Genomic DNA, 20133 nt, shown 5'->3' with positions numbered 1-20133 from the left:
ATATTTTAAAGAAATAATGCCTTTAGTTTTGCACTGTGCCAGAAACAAGCAGTAGTTGGCAAGAGATAAATACTTCTATGTTTTAGAATTGCCTAGTGATGTTCTACAAATATTGACAAGGAAATTCTAAATACAACATTTTTTATGCAGCCTGGCAGGTATCTCTGTAAGTAGAACTATACTACCTTTTATCTCAGTATTCTATAAATGGAGGTACAATTGGGTCTAAACTTATTTATATGTCATTTATGATATACTCCAGAAACACTTTGCAGAACCATTCATGATAGAATGTATAAAATGTGTAGAAGCATTTTGAAACAGTACACAAAGTCTGCGTCAAACACATATTGGCTTAATAAAGCCTTAAATCAATTTTAAAGTATTGATATGTTGTACATTATAACTAGAACCATAATCAGCTGAATGTCCCAGCAGTTACTGGTGTCATAATTCATGAAAAATGTTGTGTTGATACAGAAATGCCTATACATGTGCTCTTGGAATATGAGAAGTGGTGGAATCCCAGCTACAGACTGGGGAACGTCGAAGAGAAGAGGCAGTTGAGGAATATTGGCCAAACTCTTCTGTTAACAGCCTGGGGTTGCTCATTCAGATGGCTGAGAGAAGAGTAGCATTCTTCAATTACTAATGACAAAATAATTCTATCACCAAACTGACTTCAACTGATTTACTATTGTTAATAGAGCAAGAACAGCTGATAGGGAATGACTCATGGTTCTATGTATGTCTACCTAAGCTCCAATAGCAGTAAATTAAAATGAACCATTGATTTTAAGGCGAGTAGAGGCCTTTAAGAAAGCTAAGAACAAGCGACTGTGTTTTCAAAGGAATTCAGTGAAACCTTCATTTGATTCCGTTTCAAAAGCAATTAACCTAATTTTCTTCCACGAGACCAGAGACAAAAAGGGATGGGTTTCTCATGGCAAAAAGTATTGCAAAGCCCAGCTCAAGACCTTTGGCTCCCAAGGTAGACTCTGGAATCCTAGAAATATGTACTTAGGTGCCCTGTAAAATATGCTGAGCTTCAAAGCCTGAAGGTAACATGAAACAGGAGCTGAGCTGCTTAATCCTGTCACTTGCAGGCATGGAAAGAAGCAGAGCATAGGACATACGGGAAGCGCTTTAACACTGCAAACTCAGGTGTTTGATCAGTGGTCATTTTCAGAATTAAAGTTTTGGTCTGTGGCACCTAAATTTGGCTAGGACCCACTAACTTTTATTTTGGATCTGGTCTAGACAGAACAGAATGGGGCAAACATCTTATGCTCTGATTTCAGACTCTGGGCCACTTCTAAATTAGACACAATTTGCAAAGCAACTGTCAGAGCGCAAATTCCTCTCTAAGAAGCGCACAGCTTGCCTGTTTGACACCCATTTATCCATATCCCAGTTGAAGTGGATCAACATATTGAAAAAAAACCTTCCAGAAAGTGGCCTCTTAACCTGTACTGAGCCTAAGAATGAGGAAATAAAACTGCAACAGATGCTAGATCTTTGTCAAGTCTCAAGCAGCAGTATGGTATTAGTCTTTCCTGGTCACAACAGACAGTGCAGCAGCACATTGAATTTTACTGAAGTATTTGACTCACTGACCAGGAGAGACAGCTTAACCCTTTACTACTGTTGCAGGGTTCCTAACTATTGAAAGCCAGAATATGCTATAGATGTGTGAAATCATTACAAGGAGAATAGCACCCAAATATAACAGCTCGGTTTAACTGAAATGAAAAAAAAAAAAAAAAAAAGTAATTTTGTCCTGTCTCTTAGCCCTAAAGCTCCTGGTCTGAATAGAAGAAGTATTCAAGTTGACATCACTCAATGATTTTTCAGTGTTGCTGTGAGACACAAACACTGCTACCTTTCAGAGATGGAAAGAGAATTAGCTAAAGGTTGCAGCTAGGTGTTTGTAGAGCCTAATCACCTAATCTGTCCTCCCATTCCAAGTAGCTTTTTCTATCTGAGTCCTGAAAGCTTCTGAAGATGTAAATTCCACAGCTTCCCTGGACAACCTGCCCTAGTGCTGCACTACTTTGCTAGTGAAGAACTATCAAATAGTTCTTCAAGATTTCTAATGTTGTGTCATCTCTTAAGAAAAAATCTAATTTTAAGTCTTCTATATTACTTTTCAATACTTTTAACATCCTTATCAGTTTTTGTGCAAAAAAACTCCAGATGAATTCTCTATTTTCAGTGCAACTGGATGGTAATAGGTAGCCACAACACAACTCCCCCCACACCCCCCCCAGTTGTGACTCATTAATACTATATTCCTTGTTGCTGGTTTCCCATATTTCATTTCTACATTACAATTCAAGCATTTCTGTGATTGAAGCAAGGTCTTTCCACTTTACTTTCATACAGCTTCCAAACGAAGACAAAGAGGGTGCTGGAGAATTGAGAGGTATTTCTGAATAAAGTTCCTGCCAACTCACGTTTTTAGGCAATGTCTAAGAAAGGCTACCATCTGATTCCCTATGGATGAAACATTTTAACACCTTCTATTCAAAAAGACTACAAAAATTATATCTACTGATGACTTCTTCAAAATTGCTGTTCCTGGTGGAAGAGGAATTGTAAGATTTGATGTAGTTGCTGGTTGGTGGGGCAAAGAACAGTCTTCTGCCATTTGAATATTTCCATGTTCCAAAACCCCAGGATTTTTATGTGTTCTTGATAAAGATTTTCTGTTCTAGTATTCTTTTCTTCTAACCAAGACAACAAGCCGTATACAGAATTTGGCTAGCTATTTTGGTTTAAAAAAAAAACCCCAAACACATGAAATGTAACATATCATCTTTGATATCTGGGATCAGATCTTTTGCATAGACTAGAAACAATTTACGTGTGATACTCTTTTTTTTTATTCAGCCTAGATTACATCACTGTTCCACCATGTTTACATTTTGCTTGGATCATGGAAGGAACAAGAACAGACATATTACTAACTAACCTCATTGCCACCATGCTATGTCCTCTTAGACTGATGTGGAATGCTATTTTGCATGAGCTTGAAGAAGTGTTAAAATAAAAACTATTACACAAGTATTTTTGTGGAAGAGAAATATCCAAATAATAAGGAAAGTAGCGCACATTGTGAGGAAGAGTGAGTAGTAAAAACAGTTGGTGAAATACTTCGTTTTAACAATCACATCACAGAAGTCTGAGCAACTCAAGAGTCCTCTAAAACCAGCCAATGAGCAAAACCGTGTGTACTGTCAGGATTTGAACCCATCTTTTGCTAACCAAGGGACTTTCATTGCACTGAGAATCACCACTCTGCTCAGGCACAGCTGAGAGGAGGTTTGGCACCAGAACAGCAAGCAATTGCCTGTCCCATCCCACTCTGTGGGTAAGTGGAAGGTGAGCTTTTCAGTTCTCTGTGCGGTACCCAGGAGTCAAGACAGTGACCCAAGAGGCTCAGCTACAAACAGAGATTTACTTGGAATTCAATGAATTTACAAAAGATGGTAACTTTGCAACTTCATAACATTACTTGCAGTGCAGTGGGGTTAGAACAGATATTGACTTGGCAAAGCTTACAACAACATAGTGTCTGATTCTACAAAACCCAAAAATACAACAGACTGACAATATTACAACAGCACTACCCTTATGTGCCTAGAAAGTCAGAGGTAGAGAAAGAAAGGAAAACAAAAGGGAAGATAAGAGAAAATATATCACCACCCTTGGATCTAACGACAGTCTCTGCTGGTGGTCGGGGTCATTATTTCAGGGTTGTGCAAGCATGGGGCCTCCGTGACTTCCCACAAATCAAGCGCACCTGCTTACAGTCACATTGAATACTTATACAGTTAAAAGTGTTAGTACTGCCTATTTTTCATACCTTTCTAACTAGGATTGGTTAGTCCCCTTCTCACTTCAGTTTAAAGCTACAGTGCTCCTAAAATTCACTAGGCATGCTCAGTGAGGAAGGATCTTTGCTTGGGCTGGGATCTCCAGCTCAGGGGGGTGTGAGTATTGTAATGAGCGTAGTTCAACAAAGGATACATGAATCCTTGGTTCTGCTGCCAAGTTTGCAACACACATGAAATATCCTGATTAACTGTCCTTCTCAAAGGTCCAGTTGCTCCAGCAGGTCCTTGATTAAGGATGCCAAGTGTTTGTTCTTCTGACAGGAGGTGATTCAGTGTAACAACTTCCTTGGTTGAGATGGTCTGTAACCATGAGATGTTCCTCATCTGGAACATCGGCTGCAACTCAACAACAACTGATCTCCAACACTTTGGATACCTGCCGTTCCTCCTCTGGGGACAGGTACTGATAAGCTCCCCGAAAGTCCTCAAAAACAAGTCTGAGGTTGTGGGGAGGGGGGTTTGGTGGTCTCACACCTGCCCTGAGCAAGTCTGGTCACTGCCTTGTGAAAGCGCTTAACCTCCTTGCGTGCATGGTGATATCTCAGAGGGAGAGAGGTGGGCTTCGGAAGCCAGCACCCTGCCTCTGCAGGGCTCTCCTCATCGACCACCATCCCTCATCATGATGAGGGAGTTCCCAAAGCACAAAGCCTGCTTCTCAGGATGGGTGTTTGTGACAACTGCTCACTCCAGTGTGCAGCCCTACACTGCTCCTCCAGCTTCCTTCTAAAGAGGGACAGCATCCCCTAATCAACTACAATAGTAATTTAAGTAAGATACGATTGCACTCTGTGATAAAGGTGAATACTAAAGCAAGTAAGCAAAATCCTCACAGGCCCAATAGAAAGTGAGCTTTCCCCCAGTCACAGCTTCCCCAGGAATAAACCCCCTCAGGACTAACAGCAAGAGCAGAGGTGCCGCTCTTTTAACAGGAAACACGCGGAGATGGTCTCAGGACCACCAGCTCCCTGCCCCATTCACAGCCCGCCAAGCAGAGGTGAACAGCAGGCGGGAAGGGCAGCATGGCAGCTGCAGTACCAAGCTCCTGCTACATGCCTGCCCCTTCCCCCTGCTTGTCCCTCCCCAGGTTTGGTGTGTCTAGCCTTCACAACATCGAAGAGGCTGTAACAAACTTAATGTGATTAGGGAAATGCAACAGGAACAGGTTTCTGCAGTGATTTAATAGAGCCTTGGGCAGAATTGTGCATTGCACGGCACGCAGAAGCTGAAGGCAGCGCATATGTTGGTGAGCTCACCATAGTCTGGAGAAGGCATGGAACTGGAAACTTCATGTGCTGTTAGTATTCATTCTGCAGGTCACACCCTCCTCTGCTTCAATTTTTGTCTCCCAACCTGCAGTGCTGGGTCATTCAGCAACTGCTTCTATGCAGATGTTGCTTCCACCACAGCTCACCCCAGCGCTTCTCCACTCACATGAGGCTGGCTGGGGCTTCAGCGCTATGGTGTTTCTGCTGCTTGGACTTTTCCTCTTTAGGTTTACAAACACTGCTGTAGTTCATCCAGAACTAGGTGTAATGTTTGTTGTATATCCAGTCACGCCTGCTGTGATCTCAAGCCCTTCAAGCCCCATGCTGGACATCAGAAAGACTGCTGTTGTCACAAACCTAAAACATGGCACCATGTGAGCTACTGTGAAGAAAATTGACTCTATACCAGCCAAAACCAGTACATCATGCCATCGTAAGGAAAGTTTAAAATTGCAATTTTGAACTAGACTTTTACCTTGATTTGATGTTCAGCTTAGAAAATCTGTGTCAGAAAACAGGAAAAACACAATAAACAACTTTTATCCCACTTCAGGAACAAATGTACAGTGATACACTGGTGCCTCTTTTTAAAATACCTATTGGTCTTACATCAGTGTAAAGGTGAGATTCCTTATTATCTGTGTAAGAGGCATCCTACCTATCGTGCAACTTCATGGACAAGAGGCAAGAGAATCTAAGGAGACATCTGTTTCTGCTCCTACTCAGTCCTGAGTCACTTCTGTCACTTTTTGTAGCATTTGTAGCATTATTTCAGGAAGTTTGTGCTCCTGCTTAAGTTCCAGCACCTTGAAGGCACAGGCTGACAGGCAGGAAATCCTACCCTTTACCACCAGAACCTTCCTTTTCTACGTCAAAAGAGCTGAGCCAGGCTAAACGCAGGTGGGTGGGAGACATTTTCTAGGGATCACGGTGTGGCAAAGGTTGAAATACTGACTTTACCAACTTGAGTTGTCCCCAAAATCAGCTATATTTAGTTTTTTATAATCAAGTGTAGGAGTTCTATATAGATAAACACTGTAATTTGCAAACTGTATCCTCAGAATATCACTGCATACTATTGTCGTGCAAGTTTAGAATTGAGGATCCATAAAGGTGGCTTATAGCTACTAAACTTTAAAGTGCACTGGGACAAAAGGATGCTAAGGCAATATTCACACACTTATTATACAGTGTGTTTCTTACAGCTCATTTTAATTCTTTGCTGATATTCTCTGACAGTCAAAATTCTGCCAGGATAAACTACTACACTAAGTTAAAGTCTCAGGAATATTTATATGCAATACAGATAAATACGGATTAATCATTCTCGTTCACCGTACATTTTCTCAGTAGGACAAATATTTAGCTTATACAGAAAACTGTAAACAGTAGTTAGTCACACTTTGAATACTACACTAGAATTTAAATGAACTCTACTAAATAGCCTGTTTCTATTACAGAGTTTTCTCCCTTATTGCTGTTACTTGGAACGACAACATCTTCAGAGAATATTTGCATTTCTAGACAAACATTTCCCTCTTGCCTTCTTTTTCAAATAGTTTATCAAGTTTTTAACGTAAAAATATATCATACTCTTGGCAGGAAAGGATTTTCCTGTACTGGATAATCATTGGTTTAGACTGCTTGTATCTTTTCCATCCTTGTACTTGCCTTTCTCTAATCTGTCTTGTTTCTTCATTCTTGTACCTCTTCTGCAATTGTTTATTTTCTGCTACCACCATCTCATTTCATATTCTTCTTTATCTCCTACATTTATCTTCATGATTATTATACTACAACTTCTTGTGAATAGATTCGGTGTTCTGGCATTTTTATTATCGAAGCTTTTTTGGCATGTTTTCTATCCAATCCTGTTCTTATTTATTGTGATTTGCAGCTTAGAATCTCCATTAATGCTCTTCTTGGGTACTACTGCTTTGAGGCAGAGGAATCGTGGCAAGAGGCACTCAGCGTGTGTTTTGCCTAAACAAGGAGTCTCTGACGTACAGCAATTTTGACAAGTTAGGATAAGTGAGTCCCCAAGATGTGGTGATGTCAGAAACACTTTCTAACAGCTTCACTGCTGTCTCTACTGTGGAGACTGCAGGGCACTACTGAATAATCAGTTGAGCTAAAAGGTTTGTGATACTTGACATTCTGTTCTGCATAGATACACATTGCTCACTTTTTGACTGGGGAGAGAATATGCGGGGAACTGCAAAAGATGAACTGCTGAAAATGCAGCTCAGAAGTGTCTGGAACTAATTATTGTACAAAACAGACAAGCACCAGCTCAGATGACCTGCAGTGATGTCTTGCTTTGCTGTTGTCAACTATAAAAGCACTGAGTAAATACAGAGTTCAATACACATTGATTACCTCAGCAGCTTTGATCTCCTTAAACATCAAACCTGAAAGGTTACTCAGTCTGTTCCAAGTTCATAGTCAGACACTGCAACTTTTTCTAGCTATAATTGCCGTGTTGCAAATCTTAGCTATATTACCATTCCTCACTATGATTTATTGTCGAAAGAAAAAAGACAAAACCCTTTTGTGGTAGAGTTGTGTAATAATACTGTATCACTCCAAATTTATTTTTCTTTTAAATTTAGCTCCACTTCACTCTTCTCAGGTTACAAACTGATGTTAGTAGCAACTAAAATACTTCAGAAGTTCAAGAGATCATGAAGATAACAAGTATCTTCATATTGATGAAACGCCTCTGAATATGCGTCTGAATATCATGAATACTACTAAGCATAGAAGTGTAACTTCAGCAAACTCCAAAGAGAAAACTATTACTGTTCACCCTCCCTGACAATCTATGTATTCAAATTCAGTCAAAACATATACAAACTTATCTGATTGTGCTAAAAATAACTTTCCATTACATGCTCTACACCATGAGAGACTAAAGGGTTTTCCATGGTGTCTCACATGCTGCAGAGAATGGTGAAGCTGTAATTTTTGTGCTGTGAATGTACATTTCCTTTAGCTATTTGTAAAACAATTACTTCACTCAGCTTTGATTTAGTGATTCTAGCATTTGGTGCATCTTATAGTACAGTCCATTCCCCAGCTAGTAGCTGGATTGCAGACGCACACAATTTTCTTCTGCTATTTGGGAAAGACGCAGGAAACATCAGTTCTCTGTTTCCTGGTGCCTACTGACAGACATTGATTTGCTTCCCAGAGCTTACTGTAAGGTGTACAGAGGCTGTTGACTCTTCATTACTCTATGAATTTGGCACGCCCTTGCCTTCATTTCTTTTCTTCATCCCACCCCATATGCGACACTTCTGCGTTCTTTTTTAATTCTTTCTGAAAATAGGCATTTCATCCTGTAACTGAGATAAGTCGCCGGGGAACAACAGTTCTTGTTTGTACTGGTATCACCTTCATATTGTAAGATCTTCGGTGCTTGCTGAGTAGCAGGCATACAATCAGTATCTTGGGCCAGTACAACAGCAGCAGTTACATCAGGCATTGCCCTTGAAAGTGTGATTCATGAAAACTGAAGCTAACCATAGGAGTGAAGAAATAGTCAAGTTTTAATATTTCAAGTCTTGTTTTGATACCTAAATCTGCTGAATGTCACTTCTTCTGGAACCAGAGTAGGCATTTTGGTTCATGCTGAGACTCAAGTGAAACAATAACATTTGCTACAACACATCAGACTCACTAAAAATATGGCTAAATTAAATAAGAAAAACAACAATATTCTAATATCACTTTTAAGGATCAGCAAATATTAACTTTGTGGAAATCTGTTAAGTGCAGCATCTCCTAGATATATCAGTTAATACACCTGAAATCCTGAGCATCTCTGTGCTAAAATCTATTGACTTTAATGTACACTTTGTAAATAAAATGGGAAAATGGCCTGAAAAATAAGCTGATGTGATATTCTCTGTTACTTGAATGCATGAAATGAGAGAATAATTATATTTAAATTGTTCAAATTAGAAAAACCTTTTTCCAGTATAAAAATCTATGTACACTTGTAACAAGTGGCAAAATCTGAACACTGAAATTCATGGCCTACAGTCTTGTACAAAATACCATTGTAACTACCATAAACAGCTGCTGTAATGCTACATGGAAGGTAATTGCACCATCACTTAGATAGGCAGTCTTTAAACTTCAACTGTTAGAACTAGAATCTAAAATAGCTATTTGAAAAGTATAAGGAACACTACTAAAACATATCTCAATTGTTTTTCTGAACTTTACCCCTCTAGCCTTTCTCTAATTTGTCATTAAATATAGTTTGATGGATAAATTATGCATAGAGATATACTAACTTTAATAAGGGTTGTTTAATAAACTCTTCAACCATTCTGATATAGAAATGTCAGTAAAATTTCCCTTCAGTTCATCTTCAGATGAAGCTTTCAAAAATCAAGAAGCAAATAAATTACAAACCCCCATTCCCTAGAGTTGGCATCATGGGATTATCAGAAGATCATGGGAAGATCATGGGAGAATTACACACGAGTTGTGAATTCCCCTAACTCCAATAACCCTTCCAATCTCATTATGTAAGGAATATTTTAGGGGGAAAAAAAAAAATCACAGAGTTGTGTTTTAAGATGTGGCTTGATCAAGTATTTATTTCGCCAACAGTACTGGCTTAAGTAGCCCACAACTCCTCTGATGCTCTCTACAGAATGACTGGCTTAGAGAATTAACCCAGGCTCTAACAGCCACAGCAACACTAAGGAGACTAGAGTGAACACGGTGGCAGAATCTGTTAAATTAGTACTTACAAAATAAATGTTCCTATATTATGCAGAGGTATCAGCTAATTAAGGAGTGCAGTCTCTCTTCAATTATATTATCCAAGCCCATCCCAGACACCATGATATACGACATGAAAAATTAGATTTCATGTAGGCATTAATCACCACATACCATATTAACATCATTCTTAGAACTTTGTAAACAATCTTTCTGGACAGTCATCTAGTGTCAGGAAGTGGCACTTTACATCTATGTCCAAGATGAAAAGGCTGTAATTATAAAATAATAAAACCTAGACAGAAAGAAAGGACTTCAAAAAATTCATAGCTTTTGTTTGCTTTTGGTTTTTTTTGGCTGGCTCCCAGCAATCCTACAAAAAGAAAGAGTAATTGTGTTTCACGGTCTATGACTGGATCAATTTAGGAAGATAATTTTGAAGGAGCAACCTTTTTTGGCTTCTCACTCCCGATACTTTCCTTTCTACAGACGCGAACACTATTTCATATTTGCACTTAGTGATTAATGTACATAACTAGAAAATATTATGCAAAACATACATTTATTTAAAGGACAACATAATAAAAAATACCACTTTAACTTCCAAATTTGATTTAACCATTCTGACATCATGCATATTTAAGTCCAACTCTTTCTACACAAAGACTTGCAAACTGAAGTTTACCACATCCTAGTGTAAAGGCTTCCAAACACAACTCATCACAACTGAGCTAAGAGTGAAGAACTAGTTAAACTAGTTTAGTACTAATAAACTTAAAATAGCAGAGCAGACTTTTTACCCAAATGGTCCATTTAATAATTTGAAGCACTGATATTTTCAAATAGATTTCTTAAAATATATATATCTCATTTTAAAACAACAACATTGCCAAGCGTAAATAAGAGTTGATTTGAAAGGAAAATCGTCTTCTTGGCAGAAGTGAACACAAAAGTAGGCCAGCACCTCAGTCACTGCTAGAACTGTCTGAACTATCAGAAGATGAACTTTTTTCCTTTCGTCTCTTCTTTTTCTCCTTTTTATGATGTTTTCCTTTCTTTGATTTATTCTTTTTTTCCTTTTCCCTTTCTTTTTTGTGCGATTTTTGTTTTTTTGACTTTGGTCCATCCTCTTCAGCTACACTTGATGATGAAGACCTAGTAAAAAAAAAAATATATATATATACAGTTTGATATGTAATTAAAGAAGGAAAATGCCACAAGAATAACGCTTTTATTTAAAATTTCAGTTTCTATATAAAATCACAAATCAAATTCCGTGTAGAATTCGTACAGTAACACCCACTGGAAAGCTCATGATACCTCAGTGTGCACGCTCAACTGAACAACGACTTTTCTAATTAGACTATTATGCCAGAAAAATGGTATGTTTATAATACAGATTAATTCACAATGGAATAGGCAAGTTGTCTGGTTTTCACTCGTCAGTAATAAAAAGTCTAAGAGTATAGACCGGCAGAAAACTGAAAGTATGACAGTAAGTTAGAGCTTCCAGCTTTTACAAGTATCACATGATCAATAACAATGCTACAGTAATGCCTTCAGACAAATCTTAGTGCACTTCCCTCATGCAAAAATCTAAGAGAAATGGGTATGACAAATTTGGATGCTCTTGCAGCTGGTAATATTGGTCTCTAACCAGCAGCGATGAGTGATTATATACAAACAAGAATTAAGATGACAATAAAAGTCACAATTATTATACTCAAGAGGGCAGTTTTGTGCTGTTGTTTACATGATTAACTATCTGCATGTAAAGGCTACAGCCAGAAGACTGACTCTTGTCTACTGCCTTCATAAATGTAAGTTAGATCTACTATGTAAATAAGCAAGGGGAGGAAGGCCAACACAACCAGTCTAATCCTGTTTCCTTATTTCGGAAAAAACATCCTACTATGGCTTCCAAATACATTACACACTTCCTAGCTCTCAGTGCTGATCCTGGGATACTGTCTCATCAACAGTCATAATGACTAAGCAGCCTATAGTCTCATCTAAAAAACAAACAAAAAAAAAATCAGACAGCAGGCAAAAAATCAGATTCACAATAAATTTCCGTATTCTGACATTTTCCCTTGAAACTGGAGTAACCCTTTTTGTAGGCCCCACAACAACAGCAACATTAAAACTCAACGCATGCTAAGTAAAACTACAGAAGTTTTCCTTTTGACAGTTACACATTACTCAGAGTGCGTACATGTGTCTACACATGCATGTGTGCACACAGGGAGTCTTAGGGTCTCTGAACTGCAGGGAGGCTTTTCCATGCGAGCTAAGCTGGGGACCAAACCCATAATCCTCCTGACTCCTTGTTCGTTTCCTACCACATCTTGCCTCGTGCTGGATAGTCAGAGGGAGCATTGCTTTCTCAGACCTACAGACCTCCGGATTACTAGAGCTTTCTAGACTTCCATGGTCCTAACTCCACAGCAGAAAGCCTGTGGCTTTACCATTACTCAAACACACAATTTCTCATTGGAAAACAGGAAGCTTTTCAAACCAAAGATGTACCTGCAAATAAAATTGCATCAAAAGAATCAATGTTCTGTGTGAAACAACCCAAATATCAGAAATATTTCAAAATTTCTGTTTTGAAATTAAAATAGATGTGTGATAGAGTTACCTTTTCCTCGGTCTCTTTAATTTTGTTTTTTCTTTGCTTTTTCTTTTCTGTTTCTTTTTTTCTTCCTCCTCATTTAAATCTATGGATAAAAAGTTACAGTTTACAAAACACTTGTCTGAATTAAGATCAGCATTCAAAGAGCTGATTCAATAGCAATGTAAAGTTACTACAAAATCCTTGTTAAAAAAAAGTGTTTCTTTTACTTCCTCCAAATTCTGGTCTACTATAGTAATGTCCGAAATATTTTGCAGGTAGCAGAACTTCTAATACAACTTAGATTCTAATGACTTTCATCTAAGCACTAAGAAAGCAGGAAGACCCGCAAAACGTAGCAGGAAGTTGTGACTTTTCCTGTATATTTGCATCAGCTTTAGGTTTTCATATCCGTTTTTCTGTATTTTAAAAGACTTGCCCAAGTCTGAGAACAGGTCATTTAACTAGAATGGACAAGAAAAAAAAAAAGAATATTCCCTTAGGCTTACCTGAATTACCTTCACACATCCTCATTTCATACTTCAGAAATAGCTATGCCATAGCTAAGATAAATTTGAGTTAACTGTCAACATACAATCTACAAAAATTGCCGGAAGAGTCACCCCTCATCTGGTCATGTTTGTTTCCTGTCCTAACACTGTATAGTATTCTATAGTATCTTCACATTTCACTTACAAGCAATATTTTATCACACTGGAAGAAATTTCTGACCGCAGACATCTCTATACCAGCTCAAAAAACAATTCTAAGTTCACCGAAATGCAAATCCACTACATAAATACACATTACAGTGTCAGCTAACAGGAAAATACTGGCTTTACAATTTATCCTTAAAACAGATAGCTGATTTCGAGCATTTAGTCTTACTTCTATCATACAAATAACTTCCCATACAGTCTGCGTGCTAGTGCAGTTACTCATTTTTTACTACAAATAGAAATTACTGGTCTGTATGTTCTGGAGCAAAATTTGAAAGAACTCAATATGAGTTACAAAAAAGAAAATTACTTTTGCAGCAATTAAAAACCATGAACAAGAACATGTGAACAAGCACTAAGTGTTTTTTTAAGAAAATGGTGCAAAAATCTCAGTGCAAACAGTGCAGAAATCTTGAGAAGACAAGGCGACTTAAAAATGGCAAAATCTCACCTAGATTATTGACAGTTAATGATACGTATCTCCTTACAGTACACACAGCAGCCACAGTTTGACAAAGAATATATAGTTAACAGGGATATTACAAGATCAAGTAAACAGCTGTTTTTCCTCTTGATATCCATTTTCAATCAGTTTAGGGCCAAAAAACCCTCTTACGTTCACAAGTACATAATAAGTGGGAACAAGTTTTTCCAGAGACTTCTTCCAAGAAAGGATTGTTGCAGTACCAGTTCAGCACTCATGACAAGCAGGTTATTCATTTCTTTTGAAGCAAATTAAAGGGTTCTATCTACTCCTTCTCCTTCCTAAATAGCATTTCTAGTAGGAACTGAATGTCGAGTCTGGAATGTGAGAGCAACAGAACAAAACATGATGTTTCAAGGGGCAGAGGGAAAGAACATTTATTCATTTAAAACATGCTATGGTGGAACAACCTCCCCTTCTTACTTAGGGGAACAGCCTCTGTGGAGTCCAAATTCAAATGAACTCAAAGTATCTGCTAAATAACCCATCTATTCTCTCTCTGACAAACAGTTCATGCTCAGAACTTCCAAACAGAGAACAGTACTTCTCAAAATATATTTAAACTCATTTCACTAGCTGTTTCAGTCAAAACACTACTTAGAAACTGGAGAGAAATTCAGCTGTCATATTTGTCATTAGTTCTAAGAATTACCATCAACTTGAAGTTTAAACTACATGCCATTATCAAAAGATTAACTCAGAACATCCATGTAATTTTCTCCTAAGCAGCTTCTTAGTAATAGTCTTATAATATTTTGTACTTAGGAGCCCTTTTTGAGATGTTGCAAATGGGTACATTTCCTATGACAGGAACTAATAACAACAAAAAAAAACGATGTGGGTGTATCAAATCTCTGAAGTCTGAACACATGAAGTAAAAGACCTACTTTTAAAACACAGGCTAAAAGAATTACTAGTAGTTATCAAAAAGGATGAAATGAGAGTTCCAGTACTTCAGAAGACCAATATCCAATTTGCTCTTTAACAAAAACAGAAAAAACACCTTACTCTTTTTTTCACGCATGGCTTGCAATCTCTGTAGTTCTTCTTCCTCACTGTCTTCACTGCTAGTGCTGCTAACATCTAAAACAATATCTCTTTGGGGATCTACTCGGAGGAAGTTTCGACATTCAAATGTCAGATGACCAGCTGAACAAAACAAATATTCAGAGAGAAAAATTACAATTTACCAAAAAACATTAAAAACTAAAGAACATCCATTCTAGTGTTATTTAGTTTTGAGAAGTCAAAAAAAGGCTGCACTGCAATCTGTGAATGAGGATGGGGAAGGCTTATTTTGAAAAAGCCCCAAAGACTTTTGACAGGTTGTGCAGTGTTACTCCATTAAATAGTGCTTTATGACCTGTCTCTTATTTCTGTTAATTTAAAGATTTTGTCCAGCCTTTACTTTCTATTTTTTTAATGGTCTCAGATTCTTCCTGAAGAAATTACCTAAAAGCGTGAAGTGTTTTAAAAACTATGGCAAGTGTGTTATATTGCTCTTTCTGTCTCCCTCTAGTGAAACAGAAGAATTCTACTTGCTTATGAGACATAATATTTAACAATGAGTACATATTACTAAGCTACTACTTGACCAGTACTTTTAGTTTTCTAAGTTAGTCTTCTAAGTTACATCTCAATAATCATGGCCAGAGTTAGAAGCCTTGTGCTGAATACAGCTACTGGAATAATAAAGAGAAATATAACAAATTGAAGATACGGTTTGGGAAGCTAAGCTAAAGACACAGGAATTTAAGTAGCAATTGAAATAAACTAATCTTCTTCATATCAAAATCCATCTTGAAGACAGAGCTTTTAGAAACATGAATACAGGCCGTGTGATTTGACTACAAGTTTCCTTCTGTTCCAGAAAGCTTCTGATACTTGATGCATGTAGAAATTAAGCACTAAATCTATACTGATATCCATGCTCTCAATTCATCAACAAAATCTATTGGAGACAAAGTCTACAGCAACAGAATGAAGCAAGCCTTCTTCCCTTTCACCCCACACAACACTCAAAAAACCCATAATTAAATCACTCTGTTAAAAGTCCAACACAATTTCACTGCAAAACAGTGTCCACCCCTCCACTGCTCCAAAAATAAGAGTTAGTGATTAACAAATTAAAATCTTCACTCCAACCTGTCTCCATTCATCAAGAGAGTAGCCCCAGACATGCTTACATGATCAGAGCATAATGCAAAGCTTGAGCTAAATGCTAACCACAGAACTTGTAAATAACAAAATTAACGGTTTCTTGAAATACAGAATGCATGAAGAAGTATGTTTTCTCAGTGCAGAAGATCATACAGATTTTAATTTTTTATTTTTTTTAAACAGACTGGACTTCACTTGAGCTGAAATGCCTGCCTAAATTTGCAGTGAGACTCAGAAGAAGCACAAAGGCTAATCTCAGTAGATATCAAAGACCACACTTTCAATTCAAAGTTTCTCAGGTTATTGCATTGCAAATTTAGTACATACGAATACAACAGCATACTTTTTCTTTCTGAGAATCTCAGGTGTTCTCAAAAGCAGCAATCGGTGTGAGGACCCAGAGAATTAATAGGAAATAAACAAATAGAATTATGGTAACTTAAACTGACAAACGTCTGGACAACAAGGGAGAACACTTTTTTATTTCGCCCCTCCTCAAAAGGCAGCTCCAACATCATAAATTGAAGAAAACACTGTAACTTCATATTGCTTGTTACAGACTTACGGTAGCCACATTTCTTGCATCCTGCTCTGATGTTATCCTTATTTCCACCTGAAAGAGAAAATTTCATCAATTAGATGTTGCTAAATAGATCTCTCAAGTTTCTTTTAAAACTGGCTTGACCATGTCAACACATAGTCAGGAATGGTCACTCCTGAAAGTATTCAGTACACTAAGATATATTAAAAAAAAAAAGTAAAGAAAAGCAAAACAATGCATTTCTAAGGTCACTTTTATGTGCAGTAATCTATCAGGACAAATCTGTCTAATATAAACGGCTACGGATCCTCTAGCTTCACGTAACTTATTGCCAAATCATCATTTGATTTATTATGACCTCTCCATTACAATTTTAATACTTGTTCCACTTACCTGACAGCCTATGCATTTATTTAGTTACAGTATGAACACAGTAATGGCTATCTGACATTCCAGTGATCCATAACTGCGCACTACTAGTGTACTTACAAATTCTCACAGTGGGTGAATGTTTATAGACCTTCACTGGAAACTCTGAAGTAATTTATATTTTAATTACAAGAACTGTCTTAAAAAGGCAATTAAAAAGAGAAAAAAGCTAAGCAATCACTCTCAAAAAGTGATAAAAAACAGACAGAAGCAATTAAAAAAAAAAATTGTTAAATGATTCTGAATCCAGGCAACATGGCACCAAATACAAAACCACAAAGAATTAATGGGTGCAAGAAAGCAAACGTGCAATAAAGTGAAGAGAGTAACAGAAAAGTCTGTAGATGCTATGCAGGAAGGAGGACCAGAATAGCGCAAATTTTAGGTGTAGAAAGTGTGTGATTTTCCCCAACCAAGCCCACAGTTAAGTTAAATAGACACAGTAGGACATGATCCAGCAGAAGACAAACCCCAGAGACCTGCCTCCTCCCCAAACAGATCAGTCTTCTTTTTAATCATCTGAGCCTATTAATAATGAAAGTCACAACTGAATTTCCAAAATCGGAGTGTGCCCTTCTATCTTCCAACTGAATAGACTATGAAAACCCCAGCAACTTAAACAGTTACGTACTGTTTTCTGAATAACTAGGTCATTTATTTAAATAAATAATTAAGCAAACACAACAAGAAATCCATGACACAAATTAGGAAACCAGAAAGTGGGTACATCAGCTCCATGAATTTAAACTTTGATTTAGTGAGACAAGCACTGCCTTTAGAAAAATCTGCTCTAAATAACAGAGAAACCTTCAAACCCCAGGTTGAAAAACTAACTTGGAAACTGACAACTCATTGGTCTGTGCCATGAAGAGTACTGGAAAGCTAAGCAAGAAACAAACATCCCATCCTGACATATGGTTTTCTGCGGATCCCAAAAGCTTAGTATTATCCCCTTCGAGGTCTGTAAACTCAGCAGTGTTTAGGTGTACCTTTTGACTATCTTCTGATGGAAACCGATGAGAGGTAAGGAGGTAGGGAATGTGGAAGAAAGCATCAAGAAGCAAGGAACAACAGTTTATCTTGCAATGACATGTCAAAGAAACACTCAGACCAGCATCTGCTTATTCACTACACCTTGGGACTAGAAAGAAAGATCACCCAAGCTACCTACTTTGTCTCAGCTTTCTGAAAATGCAGTAAACTTCCATCCTAATGTGTAACTGACCTGTAGGTAAAGAAAGATTTGGTATTCTGTGCAAGAGAGGTCAGTAAAGTCATGCAGACACTACAAGATTTCCCGTAATATGTGCAGGTGCCATTTTTCGGGATTTCCAATAGACACACCCAGAAGATGACAAGAATATTGTCGCCAAATACTCCCACCAAATTCCCGAGACTGAAATTCTATTACTATTTTTTACTTCAAATAATCATGCTAGAAGCATGGTTTTAGACTAGATGAAGGTTTAGATAATTAAAAGCAAATTACTAGGAGTTTCCTTTTCTCACTCCCTTCTTCCCAGGTGTTAATCCTCAAGAAAATTAACAACTGACACAGCAGAAACCACCACTAAGGACCCCATTCATTCAATGCAGCACAAGGTTGCAAAAAAAGCTTCGGAAACGCAAACATGAGATGTCTTCCTCAAGAATACCTTCTAGAATACGAGCAAGCTTATTGTGGTCTTCTCTTAAGAGAAGAAACATATCAAAGCTCACACTTGCTTAGTTGTTCTCCAGACAAACACTTCTCATGTCTTAGGATCCAGAAACAGTTATGAAGCAACAGCTACATGTTTGACTAACGTAGATCTAAATACCTTGTTGTCCAGGTTTTGGTTAAAACAGAATCGATTCTCTTTTAGTGAATCTTCCTTACAGATAAGTTCTTCTAAGTCACTGCAATTTTCTGAAGCTGGCTGTGTATTTTACAGACAGTGTCCGCTCCAAAGCTGGTAATATCTAATGTTCATAGTTTTACTGAGCTAATGTAGGAATGGAAGGCAGGAAAGGCCCCTGTTTATAATTATTACTATAGCAGCCAAGGTCACCAACAGAACTCTTAAGTCCCACAAGTGAGGAGCTGTAAAGGGTCGCACTTGCAGGGAGGGACAGACAGAACAGTAGACCCGATACTGACCAACACGGTATTCCGCGCCGTGCACGTCACAGTTTAAAGCTGGGGGATCACGAGGGTCTCGCTCTCTTCGTCCATGGCCGGCTTCTGCAGAGGACCCTGCTCGCTGTCCTGCCTGCGATCCTGATCCAGATCCCTATCCGTGCGCTCCCTAGTTCCGTTCCCGCCTACCAGCGTATCCGGTCCGGGATTTCCCGGTGCCTTCCCGCAGCTGCCAGGGCCCGGCGCCCAGCGCCGGGAAACTCGTGTCGGCGTTGTGTGTTTTGCGTTTTGCACTATTTCTCTTATTATTAATAGTAAGGCTGTTTTCACGTTCGGTGTGTAAGCCTCTCCCCCCTTTCCTCCCCTTCCCCTGTTGGGAGGGCGGCGGTTCGCAGCGAGTGTCTGCCGCCCGGCGCTGAGCGGGGGCACCTGCGGACCGCCCAGGCGCTGCCGCCCGCCCGACCTCGCCGCCTCCCTCAGCGGCTGCGCGCGAACTGACACCCAGCGGGACAACCCGAATCCGGGCTGAAAGCCGAGTCTGACAGCCGCCACCCCTAGGACCCAGCTGTGAAGGAGGTGGCTCACCCCCACACGGGACAGGAACGCAGCCTCCGGTCACCGCTCGCCCGAAGCGCTGGGGAGAGGCCCCGCAGGCCTCCAAGGAAGCGGCTGCGAGCACCAACGGCCGGTCTTACCTCACCCCACCGCACCCCACCCCGGCCGGCCGGCCGGCCATCCCTCCCCCCTCCCCCCCTCCCGCTGCCCCAGCGCCAGCTGGCCTAAAAAATTTCTGCAGCCCCGGGCAGACCCGCCGCCCTCCCGGCCCCACACTTCCCGCGGCGGCGGGCGGTCGGGCGCCCTCCCCGCAGCATTTTCCATCAACCCGCAGCGTATTTTCCCCTTCCCAGCGTGCCGGCCCCGGGGCCAGCCGGCTATCGCCCCTTCTTCCCCTGCAGACCCGGCTGGGAGCCCCTTACCTGGCAGCGCCATGGCTCCTCCCGCCGCCGTCCTCCCCAGCCCAAGCCTGCAGCGGCAGCTCTCCCCGCCGGAAGGCTTTGGCCGGCGAACTGTCGGACCGTGCCACTCACAGGGTGGACGGGGGACCTCGGTACGGGGCGGGAGCCACGGGAAGGGACTGCAGGAGTCTGAAGAAGCTTTCAGAT

General features: G+C 39.5%; 1 protein-coding gene across 3 annotated transcripts; it reads right to left on the bottom strand.

The window, feature by feature from the left end:
• Window positions 1-7782: 7782 nt before the first annotated feature.
• SREK1IP1 (SREK1 interacting protein 1) lies at window positions 7783-20051 on the bottom strand. Of its 3 annotated transcripts, none has more exons than XM_075446969.1 (6): window positions 19948-20028; window positions 18023-18076; window positions 16447-16494; window positions 14730-14870; window positions 12546-12624; window positions 7783-11059 (listed from the first exon to the last, which is right to left on the bottom strand). In XM_075446969.1, the coding sequence occupies exons 1-6, from the start codon at window positions 19958-19960 to the stop codon at window positions 10870-10872; spliced, it is 525 nt and encodes a 174-aa protein (XP_075303084.1). In that variant the 5' UTR covers window positions 19961-20028; the 3' UTR covers window positions 7783-10869. The 3 variants fall into 3 exon arrangements, with proteins under 3 accessions (XP_075303084.1, XP_075303085.1, XP_075303086.1); XM_075446970.1 differs by lacking the exon at window positions 19948-20028 and adding an exon at window positions 18992-19283; XM_075446971.1 differs by lacking the exon at window positions 18023-18076 and having other exon boundaries at window positions 19948-20051.
• Window positions 20052-20133: the final 82 nt, after the last annotated feature.

Source organism: Opisthocomus hoazin, chromosome Z, assembly GCF_030867145.1.
Source record: "Opisthocomus hoazin isolate bOpiHoa1 chromosome Z, bOpiHoa1.hap1, whole genome shotgun sequence".
NCBI lineage: Eukaryota > Metazoa > Chordata > Aves > Opisthocomiformes > Opisthocomidae > Opisthocomus > Opisthocomus hoazin.
The sequence above is the reverse complement of the archived record's forward strand: the minus strand, read 5'-3'. Positions and strand labels throughout refer to the sequence as shown.